Source organism: Sus scrofa, chromosome 14 (genome assembly GCF_054392235.1).
Source record: "Sus scrofa isolate SSC_HxYL_T2T_F1_AM1 chromosome 14, Sscrofa_HxYL_maternal_Yorkshire_Landrace_v2.0, whole genome shotgun sequence".
Taxonomy (NCBI): Eukaryota; Metazoa; Chordata; class Mammalia; order Artiodactyla; family Suidae; genus Sus; species Sus scrofa.
In genome coordinates this window covers 96,816,162-96,830,231 of record NC_139396.1, presented here as the reverse complement: position 1 = coordinate 96,830,231, position 14,070 = coordinate 96,816,162, and the positions used below count along the sequence as shown (strand labels likewise).

Sequence of the window (14,070 nt, the reverse complement as noted above, 5' to 3'; positions counted from 1 at the left end):
TGAAGGCCCCCCCCTCCCCCGCCCCCAGTGACTTAGGCCCAACTAACCAGCACATCTCACTCCCTCTTGGCCATAATAATGGGGTTCCGGGACAGGCGCTGGGGCAGATGGAACTAATCAGCTCATCTGAGGGCTTCAGCAGGGGAGGCTGGGAAATACACAAGTCCTGGCTCACTGCTGCTGTACTTGAATCCAGATTTAGGCTGGGTCTTCAGCAATGATTGTCACTATGTGAGCCAGAGGAAAAGCCAACATACAGGAGGCAGAGCCAGCCAATGTAGAGAGACTGAGGCCTGTTGGCATCCCCTGAGCCCCCGGTCCTATCAGAGCTGAAACTCCAGCTCAACGTGTACTGGTTTTGTGAGCCCACACTGCTGAAACCAGTTTGTTTTAAAATTTGCAACCAAGAGTCCCAGTCAATCCAAAGGCACTCCCAGAGGCGACTTCCTCCAAGAAGCCGGCCTTGATCACCCTTCTACCCATGTTTCCACCAGCCTTTGTGGCCACTACTCTTGGGCCATTCCTCTTCCCGTTCTGCTTTGTTCTCATGGTTTTGCAGTGACTTGTCTACATGTTGGTCTCCCATCTGGCTCCCATATGGCCCTGCCGCACCATCTTAGTATCTTCCAGGTAGTGCCACACACTGACCCTCACGCCTGGCAAGTGCACTGTAATGTGTTGAGGGTCTGGTTGCCCCTTTCTTTGCTGGCATCAGGGCAGAGCCTCTGGCCAAGGGCACCCCACATGAATGCTGCAAGTGGGCTGGTGCCTACCGATGGCCTCCAGGACGAGTGTGTATGAGGCTGTGGTCTCCCGGTCCAGGCTCACCACCGTTCTCACAGTGGCATCGCGGTAGCCAATGCTGAACTTCCCATCCACGTTTCCACCTGTGGGCAAGAGAATGAAGCTCCTGTGAGCAAATAGGGCTCCTGGCCAGGGAAAGGGCGATGACACCCAGCTCTGCTTCTGAACACTCCAGGGGTGGTTTGTGGGTGAAAGGTGGTGCTGTCCACTCAGCTCTGCCAGGGGAGGGGGTTCTTGGGGGGGGGGTGTCTCTGATGAGGGTCTATGTGGACTTAGGGGCATGATGGGTGCCTGCAGTCATAAGGACCTAATATTCATGGAGCGCCTACTGTTTACCAGACGCTTTGTTGACCATTTCATCTTGTTTGTACTATTACTACTTCACAGAGAAGGAAAATGATGCTTTAGTGAGATTATGGGTTATGGTCACCTATTCGGGGTATAGGACCCCATGTAGCAGTCTGATTCCCACAGCCGTGTCCTCCTCCACTCTGCCACCTGCCCATCTGGTGTAAGTGTCTGAATGGTTAACCTGGGTTGGGGCTTCTACATGTGGCCAAGGACTTTGGGGTCAGCTAAGCCTTCTTGGGCTCTCTGAATGGGGACTCCTAGAGGCTCCAGAGAGTAAGAGCAGGATCAGGTGGACACGAGGCAGGTGCTACTGAGTCTTCTTGATGCTGGGACAAATGGGAAGGGTGAGTGGGAAGGGAGAGGGTCGCCTTGAAGTCTTTGCAAGCCAGGCAGGCAGTGTGGTGTTCTGGGCAGCAGAGGGCGCCACTGCACTGGGTTTGGGCTAGCTTATCCTGCATAGTGCCTGGCAGAAGGTGCAGGATCAAAATCCAGTAAACCTCAGGCTGGGAGGGCTCTCAGGTCAGCAGGAACTGGCCACTTTGAAGTGTCAGGAAGTCATCCTGGGGGCTACTGCCAGGTGCTCCCTTGTGGTCACATAGTTTGTGCCTGGGGAAAGCCCCACGTTCCCCAAGCCTCCAGTATCTACTCCTCAGTGTTTGAAGCACCAGAGACACAACCTGGCTCCAAAGGGGCAGGGGAGGAACTAAGACACAAGTAGTGCTGGGGCCCAACCATGACTGATTGGACTCCACATGGGAGTTTGGATAACAGCCTTTTCCAGAGCAGTCTTGAAGACCAGACTGAGAGGACCGCCCCTTTAGGGAAGGGGAAGGACGGAAAGGCTCTAGAAAAGAGAGGGCAGAGGCCCAGGAGGTCACCTTGGCAGCAGCAGGCTGTGGATTCTTTGCTCAGAGAGAGAGGTATCAGGGAGGCTGGTATGTACCCAGGCACATGTGCATCTCAGTGTGTGTGCACTGTGGCTGCAGGCAGGCCATGGACAAAAGGAAGACTGAGTCAGTAAGAGGGCTGAGGGAGAGCTGCAGGGTGTGAAAGGGCTGCCCTGCTCCCCGCCATGCATCCCAGCACCTCTCAGGTGTGTCATGGACTGAAAACACTGGGAAACTGTTCTAATCCAGGAATGACTAATACATGGCATGTTTGTCACTGCGCACCAAGCCTATTGTCATGGCAGACATCACTAATCGATCATGGGTCCCTTTCCCCTGTTGAGCCAGGACATGGCCTCATGATATTTCTACGTTGCTTTCTAGGTAGTAGCTACTTGACACTTTTGAGCTAAAACCACTTCACTCAGAGCGATCTAAACCATCTGCCTTTAAACGGATGGAAATTCTCAAGAGTGAAAGATCCCCAGGGAAGGACAAGGCCACATTCCTCTAGTCACTGATGTGGGGTGGAGTGGAGGGCAGGGCTTCTCCCCAGGAGTCACTGGCTCCACCACCCTCTGGAATAAACCTTGGTAAGTCCCCATCAGCCCCAGCAGGTTCAGGAGGCCCCCAAAGAGCCAGACCAGAGAGACGCAGGTACAAAGCCCTTGGGAAAAGTCAAGAGCAAATCCTCAGGGAGGCCCCAGCAGGGGCAAAATGCCTGATGGCTGACACAGGCCCCTTTCCCTGTCCCCTGGCCTCCCCCAGGCTGGCTGCTCATCTGGGAGGGGGTGGAGGCAGGGCCGCACCTGTGATGAAGTAGCTGAGCTCAGCGTTGAGGCCCACGTCGTGGTCGGTGCAGTTCAGCCAGACCACCCGGAACTCCCGTGGCACGTCCTCGGACACAGAGACGTTGTACACAGCAGGGAAGAAGGTGGGTGTCTCGTCATTCACATCCAGCACTGCGGGGAGAGTCACCACTCAGCGCTGGGCCTGCCTTTTGCTCTAAAAAGCCAGCTCCCAGGGCAGTGGCTCCCACCGCAGAGCAATAGGAATCACATTTCCCAAGAGTCAACACCTGCCAGTCATGACGTCATGAGCCGAGGGCTCCCATGGCGGCTGGGGACAGGACAGAGCTGACCAGAGCTCCATACCCTCCCACGGTCCCCGTTCCCCTGGGGGCTTGCTGCTGCTGCTTTGCCATCCAAACCCCAGAGCCTGTATCCAGTATGGGCCCAATGGCGACATGATGATGGTGATGAATGACAGTCGTCACCATTTCTCAGCTATTCCCATGTACCAAGCCCGTGCTGCTGCTTCCTGTGCAAGACCACATGTGCCCCTCATATCAGCCTCACAAAGTGACCATCACAGGACACACTATATAATCAAGGAAGCCCAGAGCAATGGAATGACACGTCCAAAGTCACAAGAGTAGTGGGTAGGGGTCTTGCCCTCAATTTTTTTTTTTTTTTTTGGAAGTTTCCAGGTTAGGGTCAAATTGGAGCCTACACCACAACCATAGCAACACCGGATCCAAGCTGCATCAGCAACCTACACCACAGCTCACGGCAATGCCAGGTATTTAACCCACTAAGTGAGGCCAGGGATCGAACCCACATTCTCATGGAGACTATGTCAGGTTCTTAACCAACTGTGCCACAGTGGGAACTCCTGCCCTCAGTTTGTGATGGGGTTCCAGGGAAAGCTGGCTTTGTGATCCCCTCCACCTAAAAACGTCTCATTTTCCTGGAAGACTTGTTTCTTCAGCCCAGCATGCCAGGCCCTGTTTCTTTGGGAGATGGGCTTAGGATGACCTTCAGAGTGTAATGAGCCCCCCCTCTCCACCCCCACCGTCTCCTCTAACACTGGGAGAAATGATGGGCTCATTTGATGACATGGCTCCTCTTGAGCCTTGGAGAAAAATCCTCTGGGGTCCTCTATCGGAGGATTGGACATCCATCCTGTCAATCACTGACACAGACATGGGTCTTCAAACTGCCACCAGGACCCCACAAGCCTTGGACCAGTAGGAGAGAGAAAGCTCAGCTCTCTCCAGTTTTCACCATCTCAGGTCGTGATTAAGGAGAGTGAATGTTTGTGCTGAGCCAACCATCTCCCGCCCCCCATCCCATGGAGGCCAGCATGAGCCAGGTTGGGACCGGGCCTGTCCTAGAGAACAGGCCACATCCTGCCTGGTGCACTCTGAACTTACTTCCCCGGGGTTATTCCTGGTCTTTTGGCAACAGCTCATGTCCACACCCAGTTTTGTCCCAAGAATTCAAGATACAGCCAGAGGAGATGAGAAACACGAACAGTCTTGACCCAGAGCTCCCCCGATAGAGGGTGGAGGCAGTGGGAATTATCGAGAGGGCCCCGAGGGGAAAAGGAATCTTAGGGAGTTTGGGAATCTCAGCTGCTCTCTTTCTGGGGAGATGCCCTTCCATTGCGATTCCAGGTGCTCCCCACACATGCTTCCCACTGATGGAACAGCTTCCCTTTACATCTCCCAGTAGAAACTCTGTCTTTTCAAAGATGACAAAGGGCACTGAACCTCCCTTGCCTGCTGGTGACCCAAGGTCCCCACTCCCTGCTCAAGCTCTCTCTGCTGCTGCCAGGATCAAAGAGAGGGGGACCACGGCAGTGGATCCAGGCCACTGCCTGGGGCTCTGGGACCCTGAAGGCAATGGCCAGGTGGGGAGAAGGTCCTGCTAACATTTTTGACTTGGTGGAGACCAGGAAGGCTCTGCTGTGTGGAATGGCCCTAGTTGGAGAGGGCGCCCACTAGCAGCGCAGCCTGGACCCGCCTGGATTCTGGACGGCAGTGGTGAGCATGGGCTCCCAGCCCGCCTGGCGCTGCTCTGGGCCCGCACCACGTGCTCAGTGCAGCAGGAGGCACCCCCGTGCTGTGCCCTCACCTCGGATGGTGAGCGTGCTGGTGGAGCTCTTGGTGGGCGTGCCTGCGTCGCTGGCCACCACCCGCAGCTGGTACTCAGCGATGCGCTCGCGGTCCAGCTCGGCGGTGGTGAGCACCACACCGCTGCTGCTGTTGATGAGGAAGTCCAGGCGGGGCATGCCCACCTGCATGCGGTAGGTCACCAGCCCATTCAGGCCCTCGTCCAGGTCGATGGCCACCACCTGAGGGAGAGGAGGGTCAGTGTGAGGAGTGGGGACACCAGTACTGATATCTGTCCCCCAAGGAGTGCTCCCTGCTTCCCCTCTTTCCCACTGACCCACGCTCAGCTCCTCCAGAGCCTCAAGTCAGGCCACTGACCCCAACACAGCCTCCCAGATGCTCTTTAGGGGGGTGGCATGTCAGAGCTGAAAGGTGTCCAGATGTAACAAGCAGGGCTGGCGGGGGTGGGGTGGGGGGCTTTTCACAATAAGGGTCCAGGTGCATGGCCTCTCCCCTTCAAAACCCTATTCTCTTCATTAGGAAGCCCTCCCATATTCACCCCAGCTGCCTCAGGACCCTTGGCAATTTCCCTCACCGGCTCAGACCCCTTCAACTACGTGGAGCTCAACTACACAGACCGCTCCATCAAAAGGACTCCTTCTTCCCCCTTGCTTTGTTTCCATTTGTAAGAACAAAAATGAGATGTTATCAAGGATTTGTTTTTCAGTCACTTGAGGATTTAATCATCATTATTATTATTTGCTTTTTAGGGCCACACTGAAGCACATGGAGGCTCCCAGGCTAGGGGTCAAATCAGAGCTACAGCTGCCGGCCTGTGTCACGGCCACAGCAATGTGGGATCCAAGCCACATCTGTGACCTACACCACAGCTCACGGCAATACGGGATCCCCAACCCACTGAGCAGCGAGGCCAGGGATCAAACCCGCATCCTCATGCATGCTAGTCGGATTCATTTCCACTGAGCCATGTTGGGAACTCCTGATCATTATTTTCAACAGCCTATTTGAAGCCTTGTGTAAGCAAACCTCCACCCAATCCCTACACCATTCCCCTTTGCACCTCCAGTCCTGATAAGTGAGATCCTGACTCAGGACCCTGCTATGTTAAAAGTTTTACAGAAGAGGATTCAGGACATTGGAGAAAAAGGTGTAATAATAGTAAAAATAAGAGCTTTGGATCGAGGCAAGACTGTCGGGATTGAAAGACAATGGCAAAGTCACCTGTCTTATTTACATCCAACAGGCTGGTTAGGATGGTATCCAGATGCAGTTTGAATGCTTTTCCGGATAGAGGGCTCGCTACTTCCAATTTATCTACACACGGCTCTAATCCCTGGGGAACGTGTTTCTGCACATTCAGCAGAAATTATTGGTTGAGCTTGTAGAGGGGACCTGGCGAACTGCGCAGCTCAAGTCAGAGCCCTCTTTCTCTGAGGACAGTTTCCAAGTCAAGTGCTCCCAGCTTCTCCTACGGTCTTCTCACAACTCTGAGCCAGTTCCTCTGTGAACTCAGAAGCTGTGCTGATGGACATTTCCTTCCCTGCTGTCTGTGAGCCCCGAGACAGGTCTGGGGGCTTATTCACCCTCTCACCCCACTCCTATTTGGGGGCACGTCTCCTCAGGGACTGGCTCTATTCCCAGGATCACGGCTCCCCCTCCTGGGGGTTTGGGGAGAATGTTCTGTGGGAGAGACTGAACGCCTCGTGGAACCTTAAGCACAGAAACAGAGGCACAGTGGGCCCACAGGGCATGGCCAAGGTTACCCACTCTGGCACCTTTGACAAATAACCTGTCTTCTTGCAATGGGATCAGGCTAACTAGCCCTCTGCCACCAGATCCCACTGTATCTTGGGTATAAACTCTCACGATAGACATATCACAATCACATTAGCCAATGCGTATCTTGCAGTCTAAAGGCCAGGTTGCTTTACACATGTGTCTGACTGAATCCCCACAGCACAGCCAGCCACTGTTTCATTTTATTTTTTGTCTATTGTCTTTGTAGGGCTGCACCCGAGGCATATGGAGGTTCCCAGGCTAGGGGTCGAATCAGAGCTATAGCTGCCGGCCTACACCACAGACACAGTAACACCAGATCTGAGCCGTGTCTGCGACCTCTACCACAGCTCATGGCAACGCCAGATCCTAAACTCACTCAGCGAGGCCATGGATCGAACCTGCAACCTCATGGTTCCTAGTCAGATTCATTTCCACTGCGCCACCACGGGAACTCCCCCAGCCGCTATTGTGATGGCCATTTCACAGGTGAGAGAATCGAGGCCCAGAACAGTTAAATAGTTTGCTCCAAGTCACCCAGCACACAGATGGTGGTGCTGGGGTCCATACCCGGGTTGGTCATACTCCAAAGTCCATCTCTTAATTCCACTGTTTCTAAACAGCCCGTTAGGGCATCACCTCCCCTGAACCAGCACCTTCAGGGCCTCCCTGACCAGAAGGCTGATGAGGCAGGAGGCAGAGGGCCCAGGTTCAAGGTCAGGCTCTACTTCTTCTTGGCCACAGGGACTTGGGCAGTTTCTTTAAGTTTCTGAAAAGTGGGGGAGTCTCAGCCACTGTGTGGAGCTGCCTTAAGGCTTATAGGAGAGGGCGCTGCCCATGGGGGCAAGATGCCTGGGCTACATTCTTCCGACCTCCTGTGGTTCTAGAACCACCTAAAGGCATGAAGTGCTGGGGATCTTGGGCCAGCCCTCTACAATCAGGTCCTGAGAAATGATCTGATTTGGCTTCCCAGAATTCCCCCTTTGCCTCCCTCCCTCTGCCTTTATCCATCTCCCGTGGTGCTTGCCCTTCAAGACTCAGCTCAAGCGCCTCTTCCTCCAGAAAGCCTTCCTTCTCTACCTCTCAGAGCACCGGATCTCCAAGCCTGGGTCGACTGTGTCCTGCCCCGCCCCTTCCAAGTGCCCGCCATGAAGCGGGCACAGCAGCACCCACTGCCCCCTTGCTGGCTGGTTGGGATGAGGTGAGGGAGATGACAGAGAGCAGGAACAGCCAGAAAATGAAAACCCACCTGGAAGATGGAGACCCCCGCAGGGGTGCCTTCAACCACCTCAGCCACAAAAGGCAGGTTCTGAAAGGTGGGGTCGTTGTCATTGAGGTCCAAGAGGTTCACAAACACTGTGGCACTGCTGGTGGCTCTCAGAGGGGGCGTGCCACCTGAGGGGACCAGGGAGAGAGAAGGGGAAAGGGGAGGGAGAGGGGGTGGAGGAGAACAAGGGGCAGGAAGGACCATTCAGTGGCCTTCCATCCCAGTGGTCCCTCCGGGAAGCAGCCTGAGCCTTGCACCCCCAGCCCCCTCCACCCCTGAGGGTGCTCTTGGCAGCGGGGGAGGGGTCACAACTGGGAAATGGATGTCATTTCACCCTTGGTCATCAAGACACAGCCCTCCTGGATAGGCTCCAGGATGCCCAGAGGGCAGGCCTGGGGGAGATCCCTGAGTCCCTGAGTGTGCGGGGCCACAGTCCAGGCACGAGGGGCACGTACAGTCCGTGACAGAGACAACGATCTTGCGCATTAGCTCTGCCTCATCGGGGTCGGGGTTCTCCCGGTCCAGCATGACATGGGTGGTGCGGATCTTGCCGGTGCTGCTGTTGAGGCTGTAGAATTTGTTGGGCGGCTGGATGCTGTACACAAGCGTGCCATTCTCCCCCAGGTCTGGGTCCAGGGCCACCACCTGCGTGGGAGGGAACCAACCCCTCCGCTGAGCCCAGTCCAGGAAGGCTGTCTCTGTGGCCTGGGCTGCCTGCCTGGGTTGTCTGAGCCCACTGCCTAGAGCAAGAGGCATCTTCACTCAGACTTGGAAAGTGGGCCTCCTGGGGGAATCTCAAGGGGTTGGCAGGCAGGAGGTTCAGAGATGAACCAGCAAGCATGTCCTGGGCTCCTTGGCTTCTCCACCCTCCAGGGTTTTTTGGGCTGCATCTGTGGCACATGGAAGTTCCTGGGCCGGGGATTGAACGCGTGCCATGGCAGTGACCCAAGCCATTGCAGGGATGATGCACAATCCTTAACCTGCTGAGTCACAAGGGAACTCCTTGGTTTTGACCCTAGGTAAGTCCCTTTCCCCACTAATGCCTCGGCTTCTGATTTGTAAAAGCAATGCCTAGCACCCGCTGGTGTATCTGAGGCTCTCAACACCTCATAGACACCGGGTTTTCTCCAGGGACCATGTCAACACTCTTAGGAGAAGGACACCTATAGTGAAGCCCATTTCATAGATAAGGCACAGTGAATTCTGCCCAAGTCTCCTAGCCAGGAAGTGGCTCTAGGTCTCTCCAGCAGGCCATACTGCCAGCATCCTTCCTTTCTAGACATGTGGGGTAACATGTTCAGGAACTCTGGGGGGAGCAGGGGGGTTCCTTTAGGCCCATGACCCTCAGAGTTGGGGCTGGGAAGGGCTGGGGAGTCCAAATCCTTGGCTGGTCTTCTGGAAGGATTGAAACCCCAGATTTGGGTAACTGGGTTCTTCATCATCCCACCCTCTCTTGCCTTTGGAGCTTTGGACTGTGAGGTAATGTGAAAGGAATTAGGTCTCTGAGACATCAAGGATGACAGGGCATGGGAAGGGAGCCATGGACAAGCCTCTGCTTTGAAAGGATGGTCCTAGTCAGTTGGGACAGACATGGGGCTGGGGAGGGGGAGGAGGGAGAGGGCTGAGTTTCCCTAGAGGGGAGGCACGCCATCCCTGAGAAGGACAGGGATCCCAGACATTCTGGCCCCTTTAACTTTCTAGTTCCCCGCTACTTGTAAGGCCCACCCCAGGGAGGGCTGACCTAACCCAGGGCAACAACCCTGCAGCCTGTTCTCCCCCAGGTCCCCATGCCCGCCAATCCTCTGCTCTGCAGGAAACATCTCTAGCCATCTACCTTCCAGGAGGGGAAAGCAGAGCTCAGAGAGGCATGGGCCAGACTTAGTGTCACACAGCACTAGCCTTGGAGCCCACCCGGCTCTTGCCCTGGAGGTCTCCCAGTGTCCCAGGACAGCAGTGGTACCCACCTCTCAGGCCACCCTCACCCTGTGCTACAGGAGCCACTGCAGCACCAAAGGGGGACAGATCAATGGGAGTTGGTGTCCGTAGTCCCAGGGGCCACATCAGGACGGTGTCATTCTTAACTCCAGGACACTCAGTGATGACAGCCTGGTCTCCTCAGCTCCTTCATCTTACTTGATGTGGGGCCTTTTGTGCTTTGGCAGCAGAATCTGTCCCTCCTCTGGCTTAATCCCCAGCTGGAAGTGTCTCAGGGGCCACCAGACCAGAACAGACAGATGGGCTGTCCTGCCGAGGGCTCTCATCTGCTCCCAATGTCGGCACTGCACCCGAGCCGCTCTTGAACCCTCTGGCTCACTCACCCCAGTTGCTCAGCCGGCCTCCTCCCTTCCCAGCCTTGCTGTGCCAGTGGGTGACAGCGGGGTGGGGTGCAACCTTCCAGCCCCAAGGAGCCCTCACAGGGCTATGGGCTTGGTGCTCCACTTCCCCAGCCTCCGTAATGGGTGCCCAATCACCCCTATATGGGGACAGCAGGAGACAGTCCTCGTTGGCTCTCCTGGCATCACTTCAGGCTGGATGGAGGAGAGCCACCAGCTCTGTGTTTCTCCAACGCTTCGCTTGAGTTAGAGAAGGGAGAGGGTTTTTATTCCCATTTTTCTGGATGGGAAAACTGAGGTACAGAGCAGTTAACCCTGCCCCCCATTCCAGGCCAGCAGCCTGTTGCTGAACATGCCAAGAGACCTCTCCTCACCCGAGTGCCCGAGGGGGCCTGGTCTAGCTGCTTCCAAGTGACCATGGCCGGGTACTGACCTCTGGCCCCGTGGCCTACTCCCTGGTCACAGGATGGGGTGGGAGCCCCCAGAGAGGAAGATGGGCTGGGACCCCTCTCGCCAGCTCCCTGCTGGGCGATTGTGAGGAATCTCACCACTCTCCCCTCATTTATTTCCCATTTCACGCTCGTCATTTTTCTCCTGGCCTGACGGGGAATAATTCTCTCCCTCTCCCCTCTCCTTTATTTTGCTGGAGGGCTTTGAAAGGCTCTAAATCAATGCCCATCAGCCAGGTCCTTGAAGGAGGCTGCAGGAGCCGGGAGCGAGAGGTTGGCCAAAATTTCACTTGCAAACAGAGAACGGCCACTCTGCCAGCTCATACTTGCGTGGGTGAATGCCAGCAGTGCCCATGTGCACACAGACACATGCCCAGCCGGCTCCAGGGGCACCCGAATGCGACACATGCTCCTCTGCACACCACTCTGAAATCCCTGGAACCACTCTGTGCCTCAGACTCCAGGGACCATAGTCCCGGGTCACACACCCTGGTCTCCCCCTGACAAGGAAGACTCCACCTGGCCTGGCGGACTGGGGGCCAGGTAGGGTGGGGAAGAAAGGCAAGTGAGTCCGTCAGCAGCTCTCATTCACAAGTACCGAACACTTTCAATGTGCCTGGCCCTCTGCTAGGCACTGGGACTCAACCATGGACAAGACAGATGTGATTCTAGCAGCAGAGGCCATTGACAGTGACAACCGCTATCATTTGCTGACCACTCACTGTATGCCAGTCTACTTTGTGTGTTTTGGCTCATTAAATATGACTATGACTCTTTTCAGGTAGAGACTTGGTCCCCATTTTCTACTTGAGAAGGTTGGAGCACAGAGAGGTTAAGTAAGTTGCTTGAGGTCACACAGCTAGTAAGTGGGATGGCTGGAATTAGAGCCTAGACATTTAGGTACCAGAGGCCGCCCTTTTAATCACCGAGCTATAGACTGCCTCTTAAGAAGTAAGCAACCTAACAGATCACCACAGATTGTGGAGCCAGCTTGAGTCCCACTGTCTAGAGTCTATAGAGGGAAGCCATACCTGCTTTAGGCAGGGGAGTCAGGGAGGGCTCTTTGCGGAGGCGGAGGCGGCATTTTAAACTGGTACAGAGGAGAAGAGCAGGGGTGGGGAGCAGAGGAAGCAGAGCACCCTGAAGGGTGGAAAGCGCTTGCATGGAGGCTCCAAGGTGGGAGAGAATTCAGCAGGTTCGGGAAACTGAAGGGCGGCCGGGGTGTGTGTTTTGAGGGTGTGAGAAGGGTGTGTGGTGGGTGTGAGAAGAGGGGGTGGGAGGTGAGTCAGGCAGTGGGCCAGTTTCCATTCAAATATCACTTCCTCCTTGACGTCACCTCTGGGTTAGCTCTTCCCTCCCCCGAACTGACCTTACTTGTACCTCAGCCACAGCCCCTACCTCACCCAGGGCCATTGTGAGGCCTTAGAAGGGATGCCCCACCCCCACCAGGTATTAAAATAAATCCACTTATATACACATACATACCTTTCATGGCTATATAATATGAAAGAATTTTTATGCTGATTCCATTTGAAATTATTTTGCTATGACAAACTTGATTAATGTATAGGCTTCTTGATTTCTGGTGTCCTGGCAATCATCACACATAACTGGGAATTCTGGAGAATTCTGGAAAATTCTCCGGAATTCTGGAAAATCAAAGCCACAATTTGTCCTCAAGTACAATGAAATTCTTACACACACTGAATTTCATAACTTCTAATGTTGTCATATTTGGCAGATGTTTACCAGGACATGTTTTAATTCTGATTCTGCTCTTTTTGAACTTCTGAGTCATTAACTTTTTTTTTCCCCCCGGGTCTCAAACACTACCATGAGTTCACTCAGAAGCTGGAGCACCCCAGCCCTGTGGCTTCCCCAAGCTGGCAGGGGGAACAGCCACGTCCACTCTGTCCTGAGGGATGGGTTCATGTGTCCAGCTCCCCAGAGTGAAGGTGGGGCAGATCCTGTGGGCCAGGCAGGTCCACCAAGGACTCTGGCTTTCACACAGTGTGAGATGGGAACCAGAGGTGAGTCTGAGCAGAAGAGTGACAGGACATTCCCTGAAGTCAGAGGAGAAAGTTGCTGCTTCTTATACCTGCCAATGATGGGGCCTAGCGCACAGCAGGTGCTCACTGAAGGTTTGTGGCGGTTTCCTGGCAAGAGAGGCTGTCCTAGTCTAGAGCCCTAGTGCCCACGAGGTGGCAGCAGAGAGCGCCCATCAGATCTATGGCCCTAGAGAGCTCAGTGGAAATGGTCTTTGGGAATCTGGCTCTAAGTTGGAAGGAATCCCCCCCAACCCAGGGGCTTTGAGAAAATAAAGATTCCAGATCCCTCGTCCCCTGTCTACTGGAATCCTGGAGAGGGATTTACGCACCAGTTGAGAGCCATTTGGATCTTGAACATGCACAAAGGAAAACAGGACAGGTGTGATGGCCATTCCTTTCTCTCTGTTCTTCCTTCCAGGTTGACATCCTCTCCCATCTAGACCACGTGGACCTTGTCACTACAGACTGTGGTTGCTGAGGGGCGGGGGCGGGGAGGCTTGGCATCACCAGCCCAAGGTTGCTTGAACTCAGGGGGGATGGGGCAGCCTCCCTAGAAAGCTGGATATGAAAGCTTCTCCCATCCCACTCGAGTTCTTCAGTTTCTCAGGATCTGGGCCACCTGTCAGAGCACCCCTGAGCCAGCAGAGGGCTAAAGGGCAGGTGGCTTAAAGTCAGACAGACCTGGGTTTGCATCCTAACACTATCTCCTATTATCTTACTAGCTCTGGGACCTCAGACAAACCCCACAAACACTGAATCTCCATTTCCTCCATTGTACAGAGGAAGCAAGGACTCCATCTGCCACGTGAGTCACTATGAGGAAGAGAGGATTCATGAGACGTGCCCAGCACAGACCCTGGCACGTCCCAGACGTTCAGTAAATGAGGTTGTCATGATCTGTCAGATTCATGTCCATCATAAGACTGGCTAGTGGCTGTGGGGCTGGACGTTTGGGGAGAAGCCTCCCCGACTGAGACCAAATGGGGTACAGATATAGGAGAAAAGAAGGCCTCATAAAAGGGCCAGAGCAGAGCAGATGGAGTGGGGTGCTTGACTGTGGTTTTCCTCAGCTCCCCCAGGATGCTGCTCTCCCTTCTGGATGCCCTGAGGCTTTGGTGTGTCTCCTGCTCCCCACCCAGTGTCACCTCCATGCACACAGCACACACAGGAACCCACATAGACTGGGAACATTCCAAATCAGAAAAATCCCTGAGTCAACTCTGAAGCCCCTGCTGGGG

The 14,070-nt window shown here is 54.7% G+C and overlaps 1 protein-coding gene across 4 annotated transcripts in view; it reads right to left on the bottom strand.

Moving 5' to 3' along the window:
• Window positions 1–14,070, bottom strand: part of CDH23 (cadherin related 23) — a 441,841-nt gene that overhangs the window by 105,654 nt on the left and 322,117 nt on the right. For all 4 annotated transcript variants that reach the window (XR_014828081.1, XM_084997262.1, XM_084997263.1 and 1 more), the window contains 5 exons: window positions 8,458–8,647; window positions 7,985–8,130; window positions 4,961–5,180; window positions 2,852–3,004; window positions 774–887 (listed from right to left, as the gene is read on the bottom strand). Coding sequence is in view for 3 of the 4 variants with exons in the window: in XM_084997262.1 (XP_084853388.1) it covers window positions 774–887; window positions 2,852–3,004; window positions 4,961–5,180; window positions 7,985–8,130; window positions 8,458–8,647 (823 nt within the window). In the remaining variant the exon portion in view is untranslated. The remainder of the gene's footprint in view (window positions 1–773; window positions 888–2,851; window positions 3,005–4,960; window positions 5,181–7,984; window positions 8,131–8,457; window positions 8,648–14,070) is intronic.